Source organism: Hirundo rustica, chromosome 4 (genome assembly GCF_015227805.2).
Source record: "Hirundo rustica isolate bHirRus1 chromosome 4, bHirRus1.pri.v3, whole genome shotgun sequence".
NCBI lineage: Eukaryota > Metazoa > Chordata > Aves > Passeriformes > Hirundinidae > Hirundo > Hirundo rustica.
In genome coordinates this window covers 51,940,576-51,968,139 of record NC_053453.1, presented here as the reverse complement: position 1 = coordinate 51,968,139, position 27,564 = coordinate 51,940,576, and the positions used below count along the sequence as shown (strand labels likewise).

The 27,564-nt window shown below is 41.3% G+C and overlaps 1 protein-coding gene across 1 annotated transcript in view; it reads left to right on the top strand.

Moving 5' to 3' along the window:
• The window catches only part of EP300 (E1A binding protein p300), a 62,711-nt gene extending 40,952 nt beyond the window's left edge, over window positions 1-21,759 (top strand). Inside the window, exons 18-31 of the mRNA XM_040061430.2 lie at window positions 785-1,024; window positions 1,572-1,660; window positions 4,116-4,196; window positions 6,335-6,391; window positions 7,824-7,901; window positions 8,946-9,013; window positions 9,678-9,828; window positions 10,376-10,522; window positions 10,955-11,068; window positions 12,686-12,851; window positions 13,487-13,651; window positions 15,665-15,826; window positions 16,250-16,531; window positions 17,974-21,759. Of these exons, the coding sequence (XP_039917364.1) occupies window positions 785-1,024; window positions 1,572-1,660; window positions 4,116-4,196; window positions 6,335-6,391; window positions 7,824-7,901; window positions 8,946-9,013; window positions 9,678-9,828; window positions 10,376-10,522; window positions 10,955-11,068; window positions 12,686-12,851; window positions 13,487-13,651; window positions 15,665-15,826; window positions 16,250-16,531; window positions 17,974-20,193 (4,020 nt within the window). The 3' untranslated portion in view covers window positions 20,194-21,759. The remainder of the gene's footprint in view (window positions 1-784; window positions 1,025-1,571; window positions 1,661-4,115; window positions 4,197-6,334; window positions 6,392-7,823; window positions 7,902-8,945; window positions 9,014-9,677; window positions 9,829-10,375; window positions 10,523-10,954; window positions 11,069-12,685; window positions 12,852-13,486; window positions 13,652-15,664; window positions 15,827-16,249; window positions 16,532-17,973) is intronic.
• Window positions 21,760-27,564: the final 5,805 nt, after the last annotated feature.

The window sequence follows — 27,564 nt, the reverse complement described above, 5'->3', positions numbered from 1 at the left end:
AAGCCAGCCACTGATTGGTTTAATTACATCTTTTCTTAGAAAAATCACCTCCATGGGTGTCTTTCTTTCCTCACCAAATGTCAATCAATGCAAAACCAGCACAACTGACCACACAAGTTACAAAATATAAACAAATACATAAATGTAGAAGTCCTTTTTAGGTGCTTCAGACAATGTTTTTTGCCTGAATGAGTTTTTATTTGCTATTGTGGCACTTTTTTTCAAGGCAGATGCTGCAAAATTTCAAGGCCTGCTGAAGCATTTGTACACTTGCTAATATTTGTAACAAGTTTTCAGTTGACTGTTATTCTGCAGGCTCTTGTAGACTTTGCACCGTAGTTAATGGTGGGTTAGAAAAAGGCATTCTTTAGAGAAGACATGATAAGTTTTATCATAAAGTTATTTATTTTTGTTAGGTTTTCTGGGCTACTGAAAACAGTCGCTTTATATTAATGTTCTTGTGTATGTCTTTGGATCACAACGGCTGCAAAAACACTGACATTTTCTACTATCTGTAATGCTTGTTTTGCTGATTAAAATTAAAGCGATTTGATTTCATTAGTTGTAAATGAGCAACAGCACCTGAGAAGTAAAGGAATAATGAAAAGAAAGCACTAGGGAATGATATGGTATTACTTAGTGATTGCATTCTGTGTGTCACAAGCAGTTTGACAGTCAGGTCAGGGGAGAACCAGTTTTTCTTGATGAGAAGAATTTGTATACTGAGAATGTACATGCTGTCATGTTCTCTAGGAGGGTTTTGATGTGCTGCGTTTTCTTGCAGGATTATTTTGACATAGTGAAGAACCCCATGGATCTCTCTACTATCAAGAGAAAACTGGACACAGGACAGTATCAAGAACCGTGGCAGTATGTAGATGACATCTGGCTCATGTTCAATAATGCCTGGTTGTATAACCGCAAAACATCCCGGGTATACAAGTATTGTTCCAAACTGGCAGAGGTGTTTGAGCAAGAAATTGACCCAGTTATGCAGAGCCTTGGTTATTGCTGTGGAAGAAAGGTAAGAAAGTACATATCTTTAATCTGTTGCTTGCTTCCTTGAATTGGAGGGGGGAAATACAGTAGCTGTTATTAGTTATGATGTGTCAAAAATTTCCGAAGTTTACCAGGATTTAGCAATCTTGAGATATCTAAATTTGAGTATTTTGTGGGTCTTCTAATTCTACCTAGTCCTTAAATAATCTGTTTTTATGTAAGCCCTTAGGGGAAAAATCTCAGCAACAGAGGGCTTATTTTGATTAGGACAAACTTTTGCTATTGCAACTTATAAACAGGTTTGTTTTTATTACTGCAGAAGTTCCGTATTTCACTGTGTATTGAAATTCTGTTTCCCTTGTTTTGATGTGCTTTCTCTCTTTGGAGATGAGTTAACTTGAGAATAACAGCCCACTTAATGTCTTTTGTGACTTGCACTTCGTACTCTTTGCTGTACGGAGAGATCTGTGTGCAGAGTAAGGTGGAAGTGTTCACTCTCTGGGTCACACTTGCTTCTCACAGGGTGCAAGTGAAAATGTGTGAGTACTAAGATGACCCATTCCTCTTTGCAGCTGGAGTTCTCGCCACAGACTTTGTGTTGCTATGGCAAACAGCTATGCACGATCCCCCGAGATGCCACTTACTACAGTTACCAGAACAGGTAAGGAAAACTCAGTTGGTGCAGTTTTGTGCATGCTGCGATCAATCTGTTACAGGTATGCATGTATTTACATAGACACCCTCTTTATATGTGTACACCTTTATGTTTCAAGATAAATTTTTTTGCTGGAAGTGCTCTTGAATAGTTTGCCTTGTGTGTTAATAATGGTTTCTTTGAGCAAAAGTTCACTGTAGACTTTGCTCTTCCCTCCTTTGTTTGCAGAAATGTGATATTTTGCTACATTTTGATCCTACAGTTAACTAAATCTTCAGTTACCTACAAATCATATATACAAGTCTGTTGCCTTTGCTTTTTACTGTGCAGCAGTATTTTTCATGCAGAACACTATGCAGAAAGTGTATTAATGCTTGTAATACATATTTGTTGGCAAGTCTTTGTTAATGCTGAAGAGAAACTAATTTCTGTATTGCACATCTTAACTGGAAGATTTGTGTATTCAGATCCTCAGCAGATTGATGCTTACTTTTTCTCACCAAGTTTCCTGAAGGGAATTGTCTTTGGCAGTAGCTATCAGTAAAATGCTCTCCCTTCTACAGCTCTTTTGAGTATCTTTTTTACTTGGGGTTTATTAAAGGATTTAAACTCACTTGACTTTTGAAAGGAGGTTTCTTGCTAGTCATATCTGACGGCTGAGGAAGTGAGGCAAGAAGAAGCAGGCAAACACATGCTTTAACATTCCCATATTCCCTTTCTTGCCGCAGAATGCACCTATTAGAGCAGAGAACTACTTAACTCCAAGATCCATCAATCTATTTAGTTCTTGCTCTCCCTTAATTCCAAAACCTCAAAAAAAAAGAAAAACAACCCCCCAAAAAAACAACCAAACAAAAAAAACTACCACCAAACAAACAAACAAAAACCAACCCAAAAAAACCCAGCCCCAAAACAGACCCGAATGACAAAAACATGGAGGATTTTACCCGAAAACCAAAAGTTTCCAAGAATTGTAGTTTCCTTAAGCCCCATGTCAGATGAAAGCAATAAAAGATTTACATCTTAAGCTTTTAAAGCTTCATAAAGGTTTATAGCAGCAAATGGTGGTTTTTAAGCTTCTCCCACTTAAGTCCTATAATACCCCACAATAGCTATTACAGTTTTAGACTTGTATGTAGTGTAGAGCTTGTCATGTCATGTCAGTATCTTTTGCTTATGTTTGTCCATGGGCAAGTACTACATGAACCAAGAGTATTGCTCAGAAATCTGATGTTTGGCGTCTTTTCAAATTCTAGAAGGGAATGTCTACATTGTAACGGATGCTTACTTGTGACTTGTAGATTACATCATATATACAGATGCATATATAGATAGATTTAAATGTATAGTTCCAGAAGTACTGTTCTCTACATTCTCAGATGAAAACTGAGAAAGGAGATTGAGACCTATCTTTTTAGCCTAACAATTGCTAATAACATAGATTAGTGTGGCTTTATAATGAACTTGTTTGAATTTTTTTATTTTTATTTTTAGCTGTCTTGTGCACTTAAATTAGCTTGCCTTATAATGGAGAAGGCACAGATTTAGAACATTTTTGAAGGCTAGGGTAGAATCTTAAATTAATCTCTATTTTACTGAAGTACAAATGAAATCTTTTTCTGTAATGCTTGCTGTAGTGATGGCTGGACTGTTCTATGTGTAGACTTGGCTATGGCAGAATCATATCCATGTCTAGTTGATCTTAACATGGAGTTTGACAGTTCTATTAGTCTGTAAGAATTTTGAGGACAGATTTTATTGTTTCTTAAGTTTCTGGTATTTAGCTTTCCCTTTCAACTGGGAGAGAATTCCGTGGCCTTTTGGCATTTATATATTTAATATGGAAGACTACCTCTCTTCCATTGATCTCCTGCAGATCCTCCTCCCAACAGAACTGCTGTGCTGATGTACAAGTCAGAGTAGCAGTTCTTCCTTCCTTCTGCTCTTTCCCGTCTCATTTTAATGCTTTGCTGTACGTGTCATGGATTATTAAAATGAAGAGGGTATGGGTATGCTAAAATGGAATACTCTTGTTTAATTTGTTTTTATCGATTGCTGCTTGTGAACCCATTTGAGAGATGTAATGCTAATCTGTGCTTTGCCTTGGCTTTCTGCTTTGTGTTGTCTTGTCTTGCTTCTATGTTTTTGTTTTCGTCCTGCAAACCCCCATTTCTTTGTTTGTGTGTGTTATTTTTTTAATTTCTCCTTCATGCTTGTCATTGTCTGCACTTGGCTTTGATTGCGCAAAAAAAAAAAAAAAATCCAAACCAAAAAAACAAACCAACCAAACACAATGTGGGGCCCATAAATCTGCATCATTGAATATCCTTGTCGCCGTTGATGACCTGCTCTCTGCTCCTGTCCCTTCCTTGGCCTGCTGTGATTGGTGGCTCCGTTGCTTGACTTGGGCTGTGTTGTGTGGATGGAGCAGTTCACCCAAATATGGCCTTCTTGCTGACAGGTATCATTTCTGTGAGAAGTGCTTCAACGAAATCCAAGGGGAGAGCGTTTCTCTGGGAGATGACCCATCACAACCTCAAACGTGAGTTTTGTGTGTTTGCTTGGGCTGTGCTTTTGTGAGCTAGATCACAGCCTACAGTGCTTTCTGTAGGGAAGCAGTGGTTCAGCTGCAGGTTTTATGCTAGTAGAAGGTGGATGATACATCCTTAATGAAAGCCTGGACTTGTGCTTGTCTTTGAAACCTCTACTGACTGAACTAGTGAAAAATAAGCAGTTAGTGCTTAAGATTGCAACTGTACCAATAGAAGGGAAAGAAGAAAATGGCTTTTTCCAAGTGGAAGTATTCTGCTGCAGAAAAATAGCCATGTCTGCAGGCAAGCACGTGTCAGACGTAGCTTGAAATGTCAACCATACCATTTTCTTTATACCCTAGATATGCTATTAAACTTGTATTCAACATCAGGTGGTTTTTCATCCAAATCAGAAGCAGGCCATACAAATGGCCTTTTGTCATACAAATATTTCACTACTGGAATGCCATCTGCCTATGAGAAATGCTGTGCAACTGTTGAGGACACAATAAAAGGCTGTACATGGATTTTTCCATGTTAGTGGCAAACTATTGGGGCAGTCTCTCATTTTGCTGTATCCTCTTCATGCCCCCCCCCACAAAAAAAAAAAAAAAAAAAAAAGGAAAAAAAAAAAAAAAAAAAGAAAAAATCTTGAAGCAGAATTTTTGGAGACTAAGGAAGCCCTTGAGGGACAAATGAGTGCCAAGCAGTTACTCTTTGAACTACTCAAGAAGTCTGTTTGGGGGAAGGCAGTGCAACAGCCCTGCAGGTAGAACAAAATGAGGAATTCAGGAAGGCCAAAGGGAGGGTTGTTGAAGTTGGTAATTGGACAAACTGAGTTAACTTTCATTTGGAACCATATCCTGGATGCATTAGTGGATGCATACAGAACAGTACTGGGGGTATCTGTTTGGGCTTGGGATGATGTAAGTGTACTGATAGAGGGTAGATGGAGGTTATAAACAAGGAAGAAGTTCTTCACTGTGTGGGTGGTGAGGCACTGGAACAGATGCCACAGAAGTTCTGGATGCCCCATCCCTGGAAGTGTTTCAGGACAGGTCGGATGGACCTCTGAGTTACCTGGTCTGGTGGAGGGTGCCCCTGACAATGGCAGGGGGTGATAATTTGTTAAGGTCCCTGCCAGCCCAAACCATCCTATGATTCTGTGATCTACCTTTCTGGAAGGAAAAATGAAGAAATAATGTATGCTGTTCAGTATAATAGGCTATGTCATGTTCCTGTGGATAGGCGGATTGCTATTCTAGTAGAAGCAAAGGTCTAAGATTAATTCAATATAGAGTCAGAGAGTCCTGTTTAATTTCCATGCATCATACTATAAGAATAGTTTGAACTAATGGAGATTTTTAACTTCATCATTTATTTTATAAGGGGCTTCAAGTATTTTGCACTATTCAGAATAAACACTGAAATAAGATAGGAGGGTTAATTCATCTCATGCAAGTTGGAGTGAGTCTGTCATTGCTTCTCAGAGAGGGATATACTGATTTTCTCATGTTATGCAAACACTCTGGGGTAAATTCTCACAGATTTGAGTATTCTTGTATGTTCTGAACTAGGTCGTTTAAAAGATACTTGGAACCTCACTATCAAAAAGATGGAATTTTAGGCCTTGAAAATGATGTAGAGAAGGTAAAGATAATGTATAGTAGTGTCTGGGCTGGGGCTGCAGGGTTTGGAAGCTGAAATTTATCCTTTGAAGTTGATGTAGGTGGAGGGCTAGGGGAATGTGAAAAAAGATAACCTACCTTTCTCAGTAATCAAAGATAATTGTAATTCTCTGCCTGCAGAATATGGGGCATATCAAGTAGTCTTTTGGTCATTAAATACTGATCAGACCTATCCAAAACTTGAATTGTCAGCAAGCTTTAATATTTATCCTGTAGTAAAGCTGAATAAGGGAACAATGTTCTCTACAAGAGAAAAATAATGTTTTGCACAGCGAAAGTGGAGTGGCATACACTTCAGCTGTCTGTCACTGTGTAAAATACAATTACGTTCCTTGTAGTGCCAGTGAGTATTTTAAAAAATCTGCTTGTAAGTTTTGTCTTGGTTTGTGGATAGGGGTGGTATTGCATGAATGTTTGTTGTCTTGTGTTAAAACTGGGTTTTATTGCCTATTTCTCCATAGCACGATAAACAAAGAACAGTTTTCGAAAAGGAAAAATGATACACTGGATCCTGAGCTGTAAGTATTGCTGTCACTCTTGAATGCTCCTCATTTTATTATACATACTTCGTAAGATACGTGTTATTCATTCGCCATCAGCTTTGTCTTTGAATGTTTCCCGGTTTCATGTAGCTCTGTTAGTTGGTAGGGGCTGCTCAGTATTCAGCAGATCTGGCATTCAGTGGTGAGAACCCAAACCACCTTGGCTGTGCTTGAGAAATACCTAACACTGGATGTATGGGCTGAAATGACTTAATTTTGTTGTCTTGCATGTGGATTCAACAGAAGGATGAATGCAGATAGCCCTGCTTTGAAACTTTGTTTTGGCAAATGCTTGAGTCTCAGAACTGATTTAAGTAATTCGGCAGTAGCTCTTAGTGCTGTTGGTATTTCTAGTTGCTGCATTTTATAAGCAGCTATAGAAGAAGGAAAAATTGCTATATTTGGAATCAGTCGGTTCTTCTGTACTGTTCTGAAAGCAGAACTGTACTCATTCAGTAACATTAAGATGATGGTGACTCAGCTGCTTTTCTTTATATTCCGGAGCAGTTTTTTGAAACTGCTTTACATGGTCCTGCATCATACAACTTTGCTGTTATTTTGCAAATATTATCTCAGTTCTCAAATGAATGAGCAAAAAGGATATTTATTGTTCCCACACTATCCTTATAAAGGCACAAGGGTCAGCCAGTTCTTCTGTTTTATAAGGGCTGTGGGAAGGAGAGAATAGTAGCTCGATTCATAACTTTTCTTTCCCTTTGTTGAAGTGAAGATATAATATAAGCCTAACTTAGTGGGATACCACATGCTCTACATAGATTACAGCTATTCGTTCGAAGTCTCCAACTTTCAGACAGGAGATGTTCAAAAGAAGTCAGATTATCGCAATACCTGAAGCAACCTTAGGTATTTTGGAGAATTATATCTACTGACATCTGGGAACTAAACCATGCCACTTATCTCAGTTGTCCTTAAATATCTGCTTATCTTCTGAAAGCGACTTAGGTATTTGCTTCTGTGTTCTTTCTTTCCACCCTTCTCCGGTATATTTTTAATATACCCCAGGGTTCAAGCACACTGGGGCAACTAACAGCCAAGTATTTCACTTGGTTCTTCCTTTGTGACATGTGTGAATCCATTTTCCTCTACTTTTTATAGTAACAAGCAGTTTACAGATTTTTTCCTTAAAAGGGCTTCACTTGAAAATAAAAAGTGGATGGCAGTAAGACAAGCAAATGGTAATAATGTGTCCCGGCATAGACTGCATGGCTTGAACTGGCAGGTTCTTAATTTGTTCTGAAGGCTGTTCTCAGCGTAGATGTGCCCTCTATTGTAAATAGACTGAAGGGCCTAAATGCTAGAAGTGCTCTTATAAAATATTGCAAAACATACAAGCAAGCAATGATACTGCTAACCTTTGCTTCACTTTGCCTTTTTTTGCCTTGTACAGATTTGTTGAATGTATAGAATGTGGAAGGAAAATGCACCAGATCTGTGTTCTTCATAATGAGATAATCTGGCCTTCTGGGTGAGGAATTTCTCCTTATTAAGTAGATAGCATATTTACTATTTGGTAGAGCTTATGCATAAACTTCCTTATATTGGTTATATTTAAAAGACTGCTTAATGAAAGAAAATAATGGAATGAAAATTTTAAACAATCTATAGAGTAACATCAAATTTAGTCAGTATATCTTACAGTGTTGTGTGTGAAGTTTTCTAATCTTTAATGTTTCCGGTGCTTCTTTCTGTGGGAGACAGCATTTCAGCCTTTTATGTTTGGAGATGCTAGCCCCTCATGAAATGATTTTTTTAGTTCTGGTAACAGTTTCAGACTGATCTGTTTTCTGTACAAATCATACTGTTTTGCCATCTTAAAAAAAAAAATTGTAACATGGATTTAACAGGTGAATCAACTTTTTTGAGCTCAATGATCAGATTAAATTTAAAAACCAATATAGTTTTCTTTACATGCTCCATGGTTCTTGATCAACATATCTGTTTTCTTCTGATTGATTTAAAAACTTTTAAAAGGATGATAAATTATATGTTGATAAAGTTTTATAAGAGCTTAAATGTCCAATTTCTTGTCAAAAAAGCTGTGAGTTTAGCATTCTGTTGTCCCATCCATATTGCTGCAGAAGAGGGTAGATGTCCTGCAAGTGAGGAAGAATCATGGAATCATTTCAGTCTACAGTGTACTTGGGCATTTAGGAAAAAACCAGCCTTATGCTTGGTGTTGCAGTGACTTATCATCAGAGACAGCAGTTTGAGCCTATTTCCTCCAGGAATACTTTGAGCTGATACTGTCAGACCAGCCAGTGGAGACTTCCCTGGGCTTTCTGGTGGTGATGTGGATAACTCATAGGGCATGCAGCACCTGGAGCTTAGATCCTCCTCTGCAGCTCTGAAACAGTTGGGGCTGTTCTTTGCGCTTTTATTTCAAATTTCAGTTAAGGTGTTTTCCAGACCAGATAAGATCTGGTGAAAGATTTTGCTTCTAATGGTAAGATGCTAGAGAACTTGGTGGTCTGACTTGGGGTGACTTCACTTTCTCATTTTTTTGCTTCAGCTTCGTCTGTGATGGCTGCCTGAAGAAAACAGGACGAACCAGGAAAGAGAACAAATTCTCTGCTAAAAGTAAGATTCTGACACTTGCACCAGCAAACTTAAATAATATGTTAAGAATGGGGAAGAGCTGGCTTTTATGCTTGTGTTGTATATAAGTTTTTTGGAGCTCAAGGAGAGAACACTTTTGCTGAGTTTTGACCATTGGTTCTGTAGTATTCTGAGTGTTTGCATTCATGGGTGATAGTGTTAGTTAATAGTCTGTTTTAGAGGGCTAACATACTGTTTTAGAGCACTTCCATTATTGAAAGATATTCTTTGGTAAGTGGAGATACTAACTTGGCTAGTACGGCTTTATGAGACAGAATATAGTTCCAAATGCAATGGTCTGCTTGTCAAGATGTGTCTGAAAAGAGGTGTTTTGTAATCCAGTTTAAGTAATTAATGACATCTGTTCAGGAGAAACCTTAATTGCGATTGACTTTTAAGACGAGATAGAAATTTGGTTTAAATACAGATTTTTTATTAATTTAAATAATGTGTAGGCTATAAATGTGCCTGCAGGGGAAAAGCAGCTGAGCCCATTTAGAAGTGGTAAGGTTTAAAGATAAAGCTTTAATGTACGTTAACATACTCCATGTGTTAAAAGCAATTTTTCATCTAACATCTGAGTAGAGAGATCACATACGAACAGTTCAGTTTTGTATATGTTTAGAGCTGTATTTTCCTCCTGCAGGGTTACCAGCTACAAGACTTGGTACCTTCCTGGAGAACAGAGTCAATGATTTCCTAAGACGACAGAATCACCCTGAGGCAGGAGAGGTCACAGTTAGGGTGGTACATGCATCTGATAAAACTGTCGAAGTAAAACCAGGAATGAAAGCAAGGTATGTTTGTTTCTAATTTTGCTTTCTTTTGGCAGAAGTGGGAGCTATTTGTGCTTACATGATACACTTGATTAGATAGAATCATTTAGGTTGGGAAACAGTTCTGAGCTTAAGTCCAACTGTTACCCTAGCAGTGCCAAGGCCACTGCTAAACCATGTCTCCAAGTGCTACATCTATGCATCTTCTAAATGTCTCCAGGGATGGTGACATAAACACTTCCCTGGGCAGCCTGTTTCAATACTTGACAGTCCTTTTTGTGAAGAATTTTTTTTCTAATATCCAGTCAAAAAAGACTGTTGTATTCAAAACCTCATCACCAGCCAGTTCATGACAAACAGGTGTTCCAGCAGCATAATATTTTTTTGTGATGTCTTTTTCACAATAAAAAGCGGGTACCTCATATTTGAGTAGTCTGTAAACATTTAACTTTCATATTGCACTAAAATTACTATTAGAGTAGCCCTCATCTTTGCTCCCTTCATCTATTAACATGCAGTCTCTGATATTTGAATATATTTGGTATTCCTCTTTACCTCTGGTCTGCAGGTTTGTAGACAGTGGAGAGATGGCAGAGTCTTTCCCTTACCGAACAAAAGCGCTTTTTGCCTTTGAGGAGATTGATGGTGTAGACTTGTGCTTCTTTGGCATGCATGTGCAGGAATATGGCTCCGACTGCCCTCCACCCAATCAAAGGTGAGGAACCCCATGAAAGTCTATTTTACCTTAGTACTGTCTAGTTTGGATGAACCTCCTGTAGTTTTGTGTAGAGCTTCCCTGTTGCTTATGTGAGACCCTTAAGCGTGTTAGGTTCTAGAAACAAAGTAGCTTCTCTAATGTTAGAGTTGTTTCTTGCTGGGGATGCTTGCTGGCAGACAGTGTTGCCTTAAGGGTGACTTTTCTGTGTTCTCAAGGTTGCATAGTTTTAGGGGGGGATGAGGCTAGGATGTCAAAAGAAGGCCAAGTTCCTAGAGATAAATTAGGATCAGAGGCTTTGCAGATTGCTGTTATAATGGATACTTAAGATGTATAAAATAACATTAATGAACTTGTAGAATTACTTCAAAATCTCTCCTCTTTCTCATGCTTTTTTTTGTTGTGTTTTTTTTCTCTTTTTTTTTTTTTTAGACGAGTGTATATATCTTACCTTGACAGTGTTCATTTCTTCCGCCCTAAATGCTTGAGGACTGCTGTCTATCATGAAATACTAATTGGATATCTAGAATATGTTAAGAAACTAGGGTAAGTATCTTATAACATTTTCTTCCGTACAGCATTTGTGCTGAGTAGTTCTTGCTGCAAATTAAATTACTACATCCTATGGTAAAGGTTATGGTGCTTAAGTATCAACCTGTGATAGAATAACTTGATAACAATTGTGTACAATTGAAAAGAAGAGAAAAAGGGATTGCAAGCATTTCAGGGGAGGGCTTTAGATATTTTTGTTTCCAAACTTATGTAAAACTTTCTTAAGTCTTTAGTAGAAACTGTGTGCCTCTTCTCCAGTCCATAAAACGTTGTCATTGTGTAATGCCATAGCTTTAATTACATCATTCGTTTGGGCTGGCAAGTAAGTTCTTACCCTTGTTTGTAAGGTGAAAGTTGTGTATTTTGTCTGAACTGATTAACTAACAGTTGCAGAAGGCCACTAAGAAGTCTTGAGTAGTTGAAATTGAGAGAAACTGAAGACTTAGGAAAGAAAGAGGAAAACATACTTGGACAGCACAAAAGAGCACAGAACAACTATAGTAACAAGAAAGATGGAAATTAAATTACAGTGATTACTGAAGTAGCAAGGCCAGTGAAGTAAACATCACTCTGTTGTCAAGATACCTAGTGTAGGTTGGTGAAGATATTTGTGGAGAAATTGTTAGGGTCTGTTTAAAGCAGTTGATGAGAAAAGTTAGGGAAGTTGAAATGGAGGTAAATAGTGCTGTCTTCAGTACCTCAGTGAGGTGGTGTGTTCTTTATTACTTCAAAAGCATACATTGGGCTTCTTTCTGCTTTTTTATTGTCTAATTTCTAAGCTGTGAGTCTGTACATTTGCTGCATAGAGTTTAAACCTCAGCTTTACTTAATGCTGTTCTGTGTGATAATGGTTAACATCAGGTTCTCATTTTGGGAAAACAGTCTTGGTCGTGCAGTATCATTTCTCCATTCTCAGGCAGAAGGAATGGCAACTGGCTGCAGCTCCCAGGGCTTAGGGAGGGTTCTGCAGAGCTGTTTATCAACAGGGCAAGAATGGTTATTTTTCTCTAACTGATTTTTCCTCCTACTAGGGTTCTTTTCAAAAACTAATAGAGAAGAACTGAGAATGAAGAAGTGATCTGAGGTGTTATAGTTGCTGCAGCTGCTATTAATTGGCTGTCATCTATCTTAATACTCTAGATTGTGTACCCAATACCATAGCTTGGCAGTGCCTGTTTATTCCCAGATATAATTCTAAAACTTTCTCAAACCAATTCTCAAAACCGAGAAGATTTTGAAATAGAGAAGTGAATTCTGTCTTTAAGTAAATCGGTTTTTAAAATGTTGCTAGATAAAGTATTACTCCTCTGTCTCAAGATTTCACTGTTGAAATACCTGAACTCCATCTTTCCTCCATTAGTTAATTGGGAGATGGCAATTGCAAGTTTGTGTCAGGCATTGTTTCTTATGTAGGCTGTAAAATATGTGCGCCCTTTACATACAAGTGCTCCATATATAGTGCTGGATTTTGGAAAATTAGTGGAAAGATGGCAATGTTAGGTCCGGGAGCAGCGGCTAAGTCAGTGGTGGCGCCACCTGGTGTCAGAGAGGGGAGCGCGCCAGAATCCATTGTCAGGGCCCACATGTCCCGGTTTTGTCTGACCACGGCAGGTATACTACTGGACACATCTGGGCGTGCCCGCCCAGTGAAGGAGATGACTACATCTTCCACTGCCATCCTCCTGACCAAAAGATACCCAAACCCAAGCGACTGCAAGAGTGGTACAAAAAGATGCTGGACAAGTCTGTGTCAGAGCGCATCGTCCACGATTACAAGGTGTGTTAAGTGTGTGCTTGGGGGATGTTGACCAATCTGGTCTTGATTTCTTCCTTGCCTTATGCATTGTGCCTGGTTCTTCGTGTTTACTGCATTAGTTTTAAGTGAATTGAGCACCAAAAGTTTAGAGTTAAAACATACTCTCTTCAAAGTATATAACTTCTGAAACCATTCTAGCAAAAGACTTGAAATGGTTCCTTAAAGCAAACTGAATTCTTGAGGAATACTGTAAAAGAGCAAAAGAACATATATAGAATCTCAAATCTTCTTGTGTTAGATCAAACTGCAGGGTTAGGAGGCTGATGCACTTAGAAACATGTAAAATCTTTGGAATTATCAGGACTTAAATGACTGTAGAGATTATGGTAATTACATTGTCCCAATTGGTAAGAATTGAAATATAGCACACAGTAATGATTTTTCTTTTGAGTGGGAATATTTGAAATGTATCTGACAAACTGCAACTTATACCATGTTAAATTTGCACTTAGAATGTGCTCTCGTAAAATGAATTGAAATATTAAGCTTTCCTTTTTTAGTCTGCTAATGCCTTTTCTTGTCACTCATTGAGAATGTCGCCTTCCATTATGTGACTTGTAATAGTGATAACCAAAAGTGGGTTTGCTCTCTTTTAGGATATATTTAAGCAGGCAACAGAAGACCGACTAACAAGTGCAAAGGAGCTCCCTTACTTTGAAGGGGACTTCTGGCCTAATGTTCTGGAGGAGAGCATTAAGGAATTAGAGCAAGAGGAAGAAGAACGGAAGAGAGAAGAAAACACTAGTAATGAAAGCACAGATGTAAGATGCTTCTGCTTTTCATGATCTAATGTAGAAGTTCTGATTATATATGGCTAATTATTAAAAAAAAAGAGGGGGGCAAGGCACTTTGGTTAATTGGGTTTTTCACTTTTCACTCTAATAAAAATTTCTGTTTTACAGTTAGAGCTGGTAAAATACCACTAAGCTGCATTTTGTTGAACAGTGGGGCTATAAGCTATCTTATTACCAAAGGCAATTTTGTTGAAACAGCTTCTAGTTGAATATTTTGTTGTTGAAATCCAGTTGTTATCAATGATCATGTTGCCACCTCAGCCCGATTTAGAAGTTTTTTCCTTAAGCATTAGCTTTTAAATCACTCTTTCTTTCTAACTTAGATGTCATGACACCAATCTTAGCAGAATGTTCTGAGAAAGTAGTGGAATGCTGTGAACTAGCACTTGACTCTCAATAGGTTTGTTTAGTAGCTTTAAGGCATTGAGGATCTGAAGCACAAATTACTGCTGAACTGTTGTTGGGCTACTTTAAACTAGAGAAATTTCTTGCTGGTGTCTTGCACAATTTTTTTTGAGACTGTATTTTTTGAGACTGTACAACTGTGTTATCAAGCAACAAAAAATCTCCTCAAAAATAAGAGATGCCTCTTAATTCAACAATGAATTTGAAAGTGAACAGATACAGAATTTATGCATCTGCTTATCCTTGGATGCTCTGAGCATTTATGGAAGCGGTGCTGAATCTAGGATAAGGTTAGTAGTTTTGCTCATGCAGTAGTAGTTGTTAGTTAACTCTAAACACTGCTGCTTCATCACCTTATCAGATACTAGATTTTTTGGGGGGGAGAGGGTTTAGAATTTTTTTTTGCTGGAAGATCTTTGGATCAAAAAAAAGTTAGGTTTAATGTTACAATTAGAAATTGTGATTCTCCTGTGCTGCTCTTTGCAATACCTTCTTTCAAGGACTTTGATTAAACAAAGTACAGGAAAATAGGCAACATGATATCAAATTTGCATTAAGTAACATCTTTCTTAGGAAGGTATTGTTTGCTTTCTACAAGGCATATCTTCAAGTCCTCATCTCTCTAGTATACCCAGAAACTACTTGTGAAGGATTATTTAGCTCTGTGTGTGAGGTTGGTCAGTTGAGCCTTCCCAGAAGTTTGGCCCCAAAATCCTGAGGTAGTGCAAGTTTGCAGTACATTACTATTTAACTTTATTATTATTACAAATACTTTAAACTCTTTATTGATCCTATGTTTTACTCTTGAAGAAGGGGCAATAATAAACTGTACTGTCAAGTGACATGATGGTCATCCATGTTCACTGGGAATTTCCATTCTTGCAGTTATTTTAAGCTTAGGAAAAATTGGCTAACAATTTCTTTGATCCTTGATCATTTTATGCTGTGGGGTTTTGAGGGACTCTCTCAGCAGCCCAGAGAGGAATACATTGCTAACAGAATGTAGTTGAAATTAAGCTGACCTGTTTTGTTTGACTGTTGCAGGGTATGAAAGATGCATGCTAGAAGTTGCACTACTTATGCCTTTGGGACTCAGAACAACAGCTTCATACTAAAATCAGTTTAATGCAGTCTGTTAAAAGTAAATTTGTCAGAGTTGTAGCAAACTAGGTGGTTTAAGTCTTTCTTACCTTTGTTTAGTATGATATCAATTGCACTTTGCAGTTACTTTTAGTTTTGAATTGCATCGAGAATTCATCCATTGAACCCCTTTGTGATTGTCCAGGAGTGTGTAGCTGCAACAGACAAACAAGTTTCATTTATATAATGTTTTGCTTGTATGTCCTGAGCATCTATGCTTTTAAGATTTTTGGATGTATGTATTGTTGATCTTGATATCTTTTGGAGAAACTCTAATGGAATTAACTTAATGTTTCTGTGGACCCTAGTATGTGTCTTCAGAGTAAATGATTGTGAAGTGTGTTTTGTCCTGCAGTTATAGAATATGTAAAAATAATAAAATGGTGATGTGCTGTTGCTTGGATACCTGACATAAAATGTCTTTAAAATTGCTAGGTGAGCAAGGGAGACAGCAAAAATGCCAAAAAGAAGAACAATAAGAAGACAAGTAAAAACAAGAGCAGTTTGAGTCGCGGCAATAAGAAGAAGCCTGGCATGCCCAATGTGTCCAATGACCTCTCCCAAAAGCTGTATGCCACTATGGAGAAGCACAAGGAGGTAACAGTTGATTGAATGAAGAATGTTTTTTACTTCAATAAAGAGGTGTACAAAGCTTTGATACTTCAGAGTCATGCCCTGTAAATTATACAGGTTTGGCTGGAGAATTGCGTGGCTCACCCAGATAGACCAGTACCAGTAAGTCTGGGTGCTCTTTGCTGCAAGGAATGAATGCAGTTGTGCTCATGCAGACCTTCCTAACAGTCTAGATTGCCACACAGTTCTACTGTTACTGTTCAGTCCTGTGCCCCTTGCCTATTTCTTCAGAGGAAAGTGAACCTGCCAGGCACCCAGAGGTCTGAGGTTTTCCAGCCTCACAAGCACCCCAGTCATTCAGTGTTAGCTGATCCTGGATTTGTAACGAGGTTTGGTGACCAAAACATCTTGATGAGTGCTAGCATATTAAGCCTTTTTATTTTTCAGGTCTTCTTTGTCATCCGTCTCATTGCTGGCCCTGCAGCCAACTCCCTGCCCCCCATCATTGAGCCTGACCCACTCATTCCATGTGACCTGATGGATGGGCGTGATGCTTTCCTAACCCTTGCTAGAGACAAGCACCTGGAGTTCTCCTCACTACGAAGGGCTCAGTGGTCAACCATGTGCATGCTGGTGGAACTGCATACCCAGAGCCAAGACCGCTTTGTTTACACCTGCAACGAGTGCAAGCATCATGTGGAGACCAGATGGCATTGCACTGTCTGTGAGGTATGTTTGGTGAAGTTTTCCCTGCTTCTCTTCCTGTATCTTTGTGCCCAGAGTGCTCTTTACCTGAACTCATTTCTCATTATTAACTGATGGAAAAAGATTTGTGCAGCTCATCTCTTGGCAGTTCAGCAAGGAGGGAAGACATTTTCCTTTAGAAGTGGTTCTACTAATGTGCTGCTTGGGGTGTGATTTCTGCCTTGTGGAAAGCTGAAATAGAGTTGTATTTTCTGTAGTTTATTTAGGGTGCTGCTGCCTAAGAAATTAGGTACTGTAGCCATGGCTTGAGCTGGAATGGTAGGAATCAGCTGATTTTCCGTAGAGCAATGCATACATTTTCCTTCCAGAGTCAGAAGTGCGGGGCTGCAGTATTTCTGTAAAGAGGGCTCTCAGTTGGTTTACTGGCACAGAGGCTTTGCTGTGCTGCAAGTCAGATCCCAATACCTTCACTACTCTGTTGTGTCTCTGTAGAATGCTGCAAACAACATTTGTGTCTTTAAAAGTGTTTGCAAAACCAGTGTGTTTCAAGACTGAGTCCAGGGGTTTGGTTTCAATGCCCACTGGAAGCTGGATTATCATTGTATCTGGCTTCTAACTTAGCTTTTTAGCCTGCTGGAAGGGGATGAGTCAGATTTGATCCTAATTACAATTTGATACTTCCATTTCCCCTGTTTTTTTGTGGGTTGTTGTTGTTGTTTTTTGTTTGTTTTTTTTTTTTTTGGTGGTTTTTTTTTGTTTGTTTGTTTTTTGTTGTTTTGTTTAAATTTTTATATATATATGTGTGTGTGTTTGTATATGTGTGTGTATATATATGTATCGATACACACACGTGTGCTTTTACTTTCTTGGTATATACCAGGAAGTAAATTCTTAATTTCCTATGGTTTAGTAAATCCAATGAACTTAGGTCTTTTTCTTAAAGATCAATTATTGAACCCAAACTCATGTGCTGTTGCCATCACTGAACGCATTCTGTTCTTTCAGCACTCTCTGCTGTTTAACTCACATCTGCAAACTGAGAATGCAGCTTTCATTCTTTTTTGTCAGCTGGTACCTGTTCTGCCACTCTTGCCCTCTTCTTTTGAAGCAGGAGCAGATGAGCAGCTATTTGTTCCCTGCCTATTTCTTCTCCTTTCCTGTTGGGATTTTTCTGGCCGAGCTGAATAATGTGTGACTTAGTAGCTCAGAGCCAACTTGTTTTTCAAGGTTTATATATTTGTGTAGCTTTCAGACACCCTTACACCCACACACTTTCCCTGGCTATAATCTGGATTTATTCCTTCTCTAGTGCTTCAACATGGCATGAAAGTTTGAATTTTTCCCTAGAGCAACAATTTGTCTGCAACAGACTGGGAGTAATTTGTTGAGATAGCGTGATATCATTTATTCATTTATTGTATGAAGTTTCAGGAGCACTGATAATTCACCCTTTGTTGATTTTTCAGGATTATGACCTGTGCATCACCTGCTATAACACTAAAAACCATGACCACAAGATGGAAAAATTAGGCCTTGGTCTAGATGATGAGAGCAACAACCAGCAGACGACCACAACGCAGAGCCCTGGCGATTCCCGCCGCCTGAGCATCCAGCGCTGTATCCAGTCTCTGGTCCACGCTTGCCAGTGTCGCAACGCCAACTGCTCGCTGCCATCCTGTCAGAAGATGAAACGGGTTGTCCAACACACCAAAGGCTGCAAACGCAAGACCAACGGAGGGTGCCCCATCTGCAAGCAACTCATTGCTCTCTGCTGCTACCATGCAAAGCACTGCCAGGAAAACAAGTGCCCCGTGCCCTTCTGCCTCAACATCAAACACAAGCTCCGTCAGCAACAGCTCCAGCACCGCCTGCAGCAGGCGCAGATGCTCCGAAGGAGGATGGCGAGCATGCAGCGCACGGGTGTGGCGGGCCAGCAGCAAGGATTGCCATCACCCACACCGGCCACACCGACAACTCCAACGGGCCAGCAGCCCCCGACACCGCAAACCCCGCAACCCCAGCCTCTGCCCCAGCCTGTGTCACAGCCTCAGCCTGCACCTCCCAACAGCATGCCGCCCTACACCATGCCAAGAACTCAGCCCCCCAGCGCTGTGTCCCAGGGCAAGGCAGGTGGCCAGGTGACACCTCCAACTCCACCTCAGCCACCGCAGCCGCCAGTTCAGGGTCCTCCTCCAGCAGCAGTGGAAATGGCCATGCAGATCCAGCGGGCAGCAGAGACCCAGCGCCAGATGGCGCAGGTTCAGATCTTCCAAAGGCCGATTCAGCACCAGATGCCCCAGATGCCACCGATGGGAATGAATCCTCCACAGATAGGCAGAGGTCCTGGTGGCCATATAGATCAAGGAATGGGGCCAGGAGGAATTCAGCAGCAGCCACCATGGGTTCAGGGGGCCTTACCCCAAGCTCAGCTGCAGCCAGGAATGCAGAGGCCATCCATGATGTCAGTAGGTCAGCCAGGTCAGCCAATGAATATGGCCCCTCAGCCAGGGATGGGTCAGGTACCTGGCGCTGCTCAACCCAAACAACCACCTCTGCCCCAGGCGGCCTTACAAAACCTACTGCGGACTCTCAGGTCTCCCAGCTCACCCATGCAGCAGCAGCAGGTGCTTAACATCCTTCACTCCAACCCTCAGCTGCTGGCCGCTTTCATCAAGCAGCGGGCAGCCAAGTATGCAGGGTCCCAGAACCCACAGGGCATGGCAGGGCAGCCTGGCATCCCACAGGGGCAGCCAGGGCTCCAGCCACAGCAGGCCATGCAAGGGCAGCAAGGAGGTGTGCACCCCAGCCCGGCCATGCAGAACATGAACCCCATGCAAGCAGGAGTGCAGAGACCCAGCATGCCGCAGCAGCAGCCGCAGCAGCAGCCGCAGCAGGCCATGGCTGGGATGAATCCTCAGGCTCAGCAGATGAATATGAATCACTCGGGGATGGCTCCCCAGTTCCGAGACCTCCTGATGAGACGGCACCAGATGATGGAGCAGCAGCGCCACCAGCAGCAGCAGCAGGGAGCTGGACCGGCGCTGGGGCCAGGGATGGCCAACCACAACCAGTTTCAGCAGCCCCAGGGTGTTGGGTATCCCCAGCAGCAGCAGCGAATGCAGCATCACATGCAGCAGATGCAGCAAGGAAACATGGGACAAATAAGCCAGCTTCCACAGGCCATGAGTGCAGAGACAGGAGCCAGTTTGCAACAGGCTTTCCAGCAAAGGCTGCTTCAGCAGCAGATGGGATCCCCAGCTCAGCCTAATCCTATGAGCCCCCAACAGCACATGCTCCCCAATCAATCCCAGTCCCCACACCTCCAGGGCCAGCAGCTCCCTTCATCGCTCACCAATCAAGTGCGTTCTCCGCAGCCTGTACCCTCACCACGGCCCCAGTCCCAGCCCCCTCATTCCAGCCCATCCCCTCGGATGCAGCCTCAGCCTTCTCCACATCATGTCTCCCCGCAGACCAGCTCCCCACATCCAGGACTGGTAGCTGCCCAGGCTAACCCCATGGATCAAGGGCACTTTGCCAGCCCAGACCAGAGTGCAATGCTTTCCCAGCTTGCTAGCAATCCTGGCATAGCAGGCCTCCATGGTACAAGCGCCACGGAACTGGGGCTCAGCTCTGAGAACTCAGACTTGAATTCAAACCTTTCACAGAGTACACTAGACATACACTAGACACGTTGTAGCATTTTGGGAGGAAAAACAAACAAAACAAAACTAAAAAAAACAAAACAAAGAAAATTTAAAAAAACTTATTTTCGCAAGACTTTTTGTACTGAAGACAAATTTTTTTGAATCTTTCTTAGCTAAAACGACATTTTTCCTTGGAACACATCTGAACTCTGCAGCAGTAGTTTATGGTTTTAAAAACAAACCAACAACGAGGGACAGTAGAGTACAAAGAATATATTTTTGTTATGGCTGGAATCATAACCAGTCCTTTTTCTTGGCTTTTTTTTTTCCTTGTGTGTGTTGGGGAGGTCAGGGGAGGAAGATGGTCTTTTGGTTGTTCACCAAAGGATGCCCTGCTCATGCCTCCAGTAGTTTTTTTTTTCTTTTTTTTTTTTTTTTTAAATTAATGAAAATATGTAATATTGATAGTTATTTACTGAGGCAGATGGTAAACATTTTCCCTATTCTGGTTTTTCTTCATGTCACTGCAAAAAAAACCACCACAAAAACAGAACAACAGAAAAACACAGAACCTTTTCCTAAAACCAGAGGACAAAAGGGGTTAATGTTGCTTTAAAAATACATTACATATATAAATATATATATATATAAAAAAATAAATACCAATCTTTTCCTCTTGGTTGGAAATATGTCAATTTTTTAAAAAATGTAAAAATATTAAATAGCTCAGTCCCCTCCTGAAGTCTACTTTTGTCCTCCAAGAATTTTCTATACAAGAGTCTGAGCTTAAAAAAAACTTCAAGTATTAAAGTAATTTGTACATGTAGAGAGAAGACAACATTTTTGGAAATACACATGGGCAGCTGCCAAATGGATGTAGTATATATATTGTGGTTTCTGTTTTCTTGAAAGAATTTTTTTTCGTTATTTTTACATCTAACAAAGGAAAAAAAAAACATAAAAAAGAGGGTAAGAAACAATTCCAACGGGATTATTTCAACCTGAGAAAAAGTCGCTGGGGTTTCGTCTTTATGCTTGCTTTCTCTCTCCTGTGCCCCTTTCCCACCTTCTTCCACTTTCTGTAAAACTTGAAAATAGAAAGCAAAAATCCCTCAAATATTGTATATCATGCAATTCAAGTTGGTTACTTATAAATAAGAACTTTCGATCACTGTATAGACTGTTATAATTGATTTCTTATTACCTATTGTTAAATAAACTGTGTGAGACAGACAACCTGTTTTTAATGTTTCCCTTTTCTCCCACATATGTTGTTTGTCCTTAAAAGGTGGGGGTAGCACAATAGGCGCTACTTCAAATGTTTGCTGTCTAGACATCAGAGAGCTATTTAATGTATATGACTGTTTTAAAATGCAAATCTCTAATAAGGGATGTGGAATAATAATTAGTCTTCTAAACGGACTCTTTTGGTACAACTCTGTATTCACGTTGTTCCTGGCATGTATCTTACCAAAGAAACGAGGTCTGACCTTGACAGTTGTGCCAGTCAGCTGTGCCCCGCCCTGCTCACACAGCCTGGGAGCATCTGATCTTCAAAGGACCTATTTTACATTTTGAAATGAGAACTATTTGTTTGGATATGTGATATTAAAAGATCCTATTTCACTTGGAGTATATTGTGCGCCTTTTGGCACTGAAGCGTGAGCACAAGGTAAGCTTGTGTGGATGTCCTGCAGGCAGGTGCTGCACCAGGACGGTATGTGGGTGCCCAGTCACCCTGTGTCACATCTGGTGACCTGCCGGATACAGGGGCATTCCTGAACGGGAGTGCTGTCATCATGGAGCGCACGTGCAGGAGCCCCAGTTGTGTGCTGCACACAGCTGCCCTCACATGGAGTTAATCCGGTCATGTTGTGTATTGTGCTCAAGCTGTTTGTGGTGGATGTGGCTGGTTCATGGAGGGCTTTCCAGAATCCAGCCTTAGGGTGTGTGCATGTGTGCTTACTGCCTAAGGAATAACTCACCATGAGGGTGTTACGCACCTAGAAAACCCAGATGGGACCAAGGATGTGACCAGAGCACGATTGTGTAATGCCGGCTGTGTTAGGAGCATCAGTGTACCTGCAGATCCCAGACAAATAGCACAAGCAAGCTTGACCTCAGGAAACTGCTGGTGGAAGATGATGGAGGGGGCAAACGTGGAGCTATGGAAGCTCAGCCAAGTGCCAAACAAAAGTAATGGTGTATTACAATGTGAATAGATGTTAGAAGTCTTCAAACGCTGGAGTAAAATGCTTGGTTTTGGATATAAACACAATTAGGACAACAAATCTTGTATTTAAAAAGGGGTTGGTGGCAAGCCTTTAGCAAAATGGTGGGAAGTTTATGGCAGGCTTAAGGAACGCAGCCCTGGACTTTGGTATTCACCCTTGGCTAAACCTCATACTGCTCACCCCGGCATGGTGCAGGCCAGCTCTGCGCCAAGCCCACAATTATCCTGGTGCATTGGGAGGGACTGCTGACCTAAAGGAGAGCAGAAAGCAAAAAAAACCCCCATGTGTTGAAGGCCAGGACAGCAGCCTGGGATTGTTTAGATTTGTGCTCTCCACAGTAAGCTGTCCTCTGCCACCAAGCAAAGCCTAATTTTGCTTTCAGGCTTGCAGGACTTCTCAGGATGGAGCACAAATAAAACTCCTTACTGCATACAGGCTAGTGAAGTGAAAAGTGCACCCAGACTTCTGACTTACATGCTTTTAGTGCAGACAGCTTTCATTAGCACACAAACTGTGGTTAGAATTTGTCCTGACCTACATCAAAGCATCTGAAGTGGGGAAGTCCTGGGACCTTACAGAGCACACTACAGATCTTCCAACTTCACATGCCAACATAGAGACTTGCTTGAAAGATGCCATGATGCATTCTATGTGACAGCACAGCTGCTCTGTCCCTCTTTGTGGGTGCCAACTCTGAGTCAATTTCAGCTTTTGAGGTGGTGTGGATGATCAATAGTCTTAAATTTGCATAGGGTTTCTTCTCCTGACACCCCTCTGCTTCTGCTTTCCCTTGTTCTACTGGAGAACCAGAACCCACCATTTGGGGAACTACTCTGGCTGTTTCAAGTAGTGGAAGGATCTCAGGGTGACAACAAAATTCGGATGTCATCTGTACCTCTCTTGTTATTCAGTTGTGTCCAAGTTAGAGTAGGTTGTTTCACTCCTATTTATTAGACTCTTGGACCAACAAAAAGAATTCACACCTGAGGTTCTAGCAATCCAGTCAGATATTGATTGTCCAGTTACAACAATGCTAATGGTTATACTCAAATAATGTGTAATTCAGTGATGTAAACTTTATAATGTCTGACCTTCCAGTGTCTCAGCTTGCTCAGCCTCTCTCCATCTGACAGAGGCTCCAGTCTTCTCATCACCGTAGGCTGCCTGTTTGCTTGATTCACTATGCCTGTGTCTCGTACTGAGTAGCCCAAACACCAGATAATTGCACAAAACCCAAGACAATGTTGGTAGCAGTCACCTGGTCATTAGACTTGTAACAGCAAAATGAGCTAGAGCAGCTCCTGGCAGGCCAAGACAATCCCAGGCAAAGCCTGACGGAGCCTCACGTAACACAGAGCTTGTGGCCTCTTACTGACAGTGGCAGCACCATGACAAAGCTGAGGTAGATGATGTGATGGTTACAGCCATTCCGACTTCTGTTTCATTTTTCCAGGGCATTTTCCAGTGTACCATACACAGTTTCTCTGCAAGAAACTCTTCCTCGTGTTTCCAATATGGTCTTTTTGCTGTTTCCAGTTTCAGCTAAACTCAAAGACTCCAGCCCATCCTCTCTGGACAGTCGGAAGTAGGTCTTGTAGTGAAAGACAGCAGAAGTCACTTCTGCCTAAGTGTGTGATGAGGCTTCCTACCCTAAAAATGAGCTTTTCTTTGAAGACCAGTCACAGAGTGCTCTGTCTGGGCAATGTTTATTTTTACAAACCTTCTCAGCAGCTGCCTTCCTACTTCCAACACAGGAGTATCTGCCAGTTTGCCTGAGGAGCCATTTCTTCCCTCAGTTTGTCGAAGCAGATTGTGTGCCATACATCCCAGCCTGAGACGTAGCCTAGCTGGCCCCTGAAAGTGTAAAAGCATGCCACGCTTCGTCCACAGGGATTGCAGCAGAGTCTGTGCTTGCATCATGTCTGGAGAGCTACTGGGCTGTTCTGTCAGCCTTGCAGATGTGACATGAGCGTCAGCATTTGGCTGCCTGACTGCGATCTGGCATTTTGTTTAACAGTGTTCTGATGGTTTGCTCAAGTTGCCTCAGTTGCACTCCCTTAGAACAGGGTCTTGGTTTCAACTCTTCAGCAGGGGATATTGCATGTGACTGATGCTGAGGGTAGCTGATGGGCAATCAGCCATGGGTCTGGTCTACTCTCCCTGTTGTAGGGAGTGTGGTGGATTTGGGGAGGGTGGAGAAATTACTGGTGGCACCATTTCCCTCAGTCACCTTTAAAGCCCTTCCTAGCTCCTGGTGAAGTAGGCACAGTTCAGACTGTGGCTTTCCCCAGGTGTGTGGCAGGCTCTGGCATATCTTGGGAGCACAGAGCTGTGTGGGATGCAACCACACGCACTGGCAGTGGGTATTTTTCTTCTCTCCATGCTCCCGCAGCCCCGAGGGCAATAGCAGGAATTGAAAGGTCATTACCAGAAGAAAGCTCTTTGCTAACTCTGCTCCTTTGGCTGAAAGTGCTGAGCTTCTGTTGCCCTAAAAAGTAAGGAGTCTTTAATTTTGTGTTGTTTCCTCTTCACTTTTGCCTTTCATTGTCTGTATTGTCCCACACCAGTGCGGCACTGAAATGAGCTCCCAGTGCAATGTCATGGTGACTAAAGCTTTGGGAGCCATACAGTGGATAGCTTACCAGGCCTGTTGATGGAAAGCCAGGGCAGCCTGTGGCATGATCTGGGTCTACCGCCACCCACACTGCCAGGGCTTGTAAGCATATTCACTGCCTGAATTACAGCCACCAGAAGTTAGAACTCAAAATCAATGAGTTAAAAAAAAAAAAAAAAAAAAAGAAAAAGACCTCAGGTGCTCTTCTGTTTGCCCGCTGTTATCTTAGTCTGGGCTTGTATTGAAGGATTTCCAGCCTTTTTTTCTGTCAGATGGGCCCAATTGTCCCATGTTCACCATTGTGAGAGAGAGCCCTTAACTGGGACTTGGGAAAGGATATGTAAGGGGATTTCCAAACTGGTAAGCTGCATATTGTGTGTCAGGCCCTGTGAATGGTGTAACATCTGCTGTTAGCTGGACTTACTGTTGCAGGCTGCCCTTTCTGCTGGGGAAGGTGACCTGGCAGGATGTAGTGATGTCCCATGTCTTCCTTGAAAAGCTTGCAGAGGGATCGAGAGGCAGCTCAGCTCTCAAAGCCCGATTTCTTGGGGGTCTGGGATGGGGTAAGCATTTCAAACTGAGATTTATCTCCTAGGCAGTTAACTTCTTCCCTCTCTTTGTCAGGATAGCCTTGGAACTGGGTGTAGTTGCTATTTTTTTTTTTTTGTTTTGTTTTGTTTTTGTTTTGTTTTAATTTGGACAAAAATTATTTACAGTATCATTAGTATTTGTATGTAGAGTTGTGCTGGCATATGTTGACAGATATAATGTGGTAGTAAAAAAGCAAGGCTGTTTTAGTATTTGTGCCCTTAATGGGGTTGCCTGTTGGGTCTGGGGTTGGATTACTTGTTCTCTATACAAACTGTTCAATTACTATGTCTGTTGTACAGTTTAACTTGTACAGTGACAAGTGGCTGTAAATGCAGAACATCAGTGTAACATTAAGGATGATCTGACAAGGGTTTTCTGCAAGCTCCTCAGCCCATGAGAGAGATCTAGAAAACAGCAGCTGCTCAGATCTCTTACCTGCAAGTAGGCTGTTGCCTGTTCTTACATAGTGCAGGACGGACATGCCTCTCTTCATTTCACTGTTACCTTGGTAAAATTAATCTGCCAAAGGTTAAGCAGAATTATTCCTTCTGTTTGCTTGCGGGTTTTCCAAGCTCATCTACCCTATTTTCCTTTTTCAAAGACAGTACTGTGAATGTACAGCCAAGGCTTACATGTCTATAAATACTTATTCTTCAAAATGGTTCCTTTCCCAGTCCACATGACAGAAATTAAACCCTTTAATGTCTTTTGGTTTTTCACAGTGTCAGCTGGGAGGAGGCTATGTGCCACTTCCCACTGCGCACATGAACTTGGAAGTCCTGTAACTGAACGGCTGCCACTTAGTGCTGGAAGTGAGAAAAGGCCCCAGGAATACCAGGATTCTCATGAGCTCTTTGAAATAACAAGTAGAAAACTGAAAAAGGAGGCTTTGGAGAAGCAGGAGATGAATTTACGAAGCCTGGGGACCTGGAACATGAGCTCTGCATCCCAGAGCATGGGTGAGAGGACAGTCCCAGTGGATAAGGACAAAGAGCCAGTGAGACAAGGCTCCTCAAGGAAGTTGTGGTGATGGGGGACAGAGCAGATGCTGAAGTACAAGAGCTACACACCTTGGAGCTGAGTGCCTGAGGAAGTAGCCTGGCCCCTTGTCCTGCAGCAATAATCCCTCCAATTGCAGCTGGGACTCCTTCTGTCATTGCACCTTGATACTGATCTTTTTACAATTTTTATTGCAGATGATGTCAAAACACAGACCAAGCCCAGAACAGCAGTAGGGAAGGAGATGGGAAGAGTGAAGTGTAATCAAAGTGTTGGGTTTTAGTTACCTGAGATTGTCAGTGCTGTTCTCTCCCTAAAGAAAGGATTTTGCTTTACAGAACTATTATGATTATTGTTACATAATGGAGATTTTATTATTGAAAAGAATATAAGTATTCCTCGATCAAATGGAACTTGATTCACATTAAAATTAATTTATTTAAATACTGTTATTTGTTGAAAAGGCTTATTTAGAACAGCAGTGAAAAATGAACAACTGTGGTGTAGGTACTGCCTTTAAGCTTGTTCTGTGTCAACACAGTACTTGTTTCTATTTAAGCCTTCCAGAAGCCTTGAGCCAACCTGTGTGTGACCTAATGGAGCATTGCTGCTTATTCCACTCTGGGAAGGGAGCAGGGGATGCACACCAGTTATAGCTCACAATGTGTTCCATGAAAGATTATTGCAGTAGAAGGACTTAATGAGCCTTTAATTTTGTATTGTGTCTTTTCTGTAAACAACTTTGCTGTCTGCCGTGCTGTGCAATGTCTAGCAGTATTTACAAGGGAATAACAGTCATTATGATTTATTGAATTATTAACTATATTATTTTAAAGCAATTTTCTATTTTTAACATTGGAGGATTGTTTGGAAAACCTGAATGTGGAGGATCCCTGATGGTATGGAAATTTGTTGATCAAGTTGCACACTGGCTTTGCCAGCTCCCTGCCACTGTCCCTCTGTAATTAGGCTGTG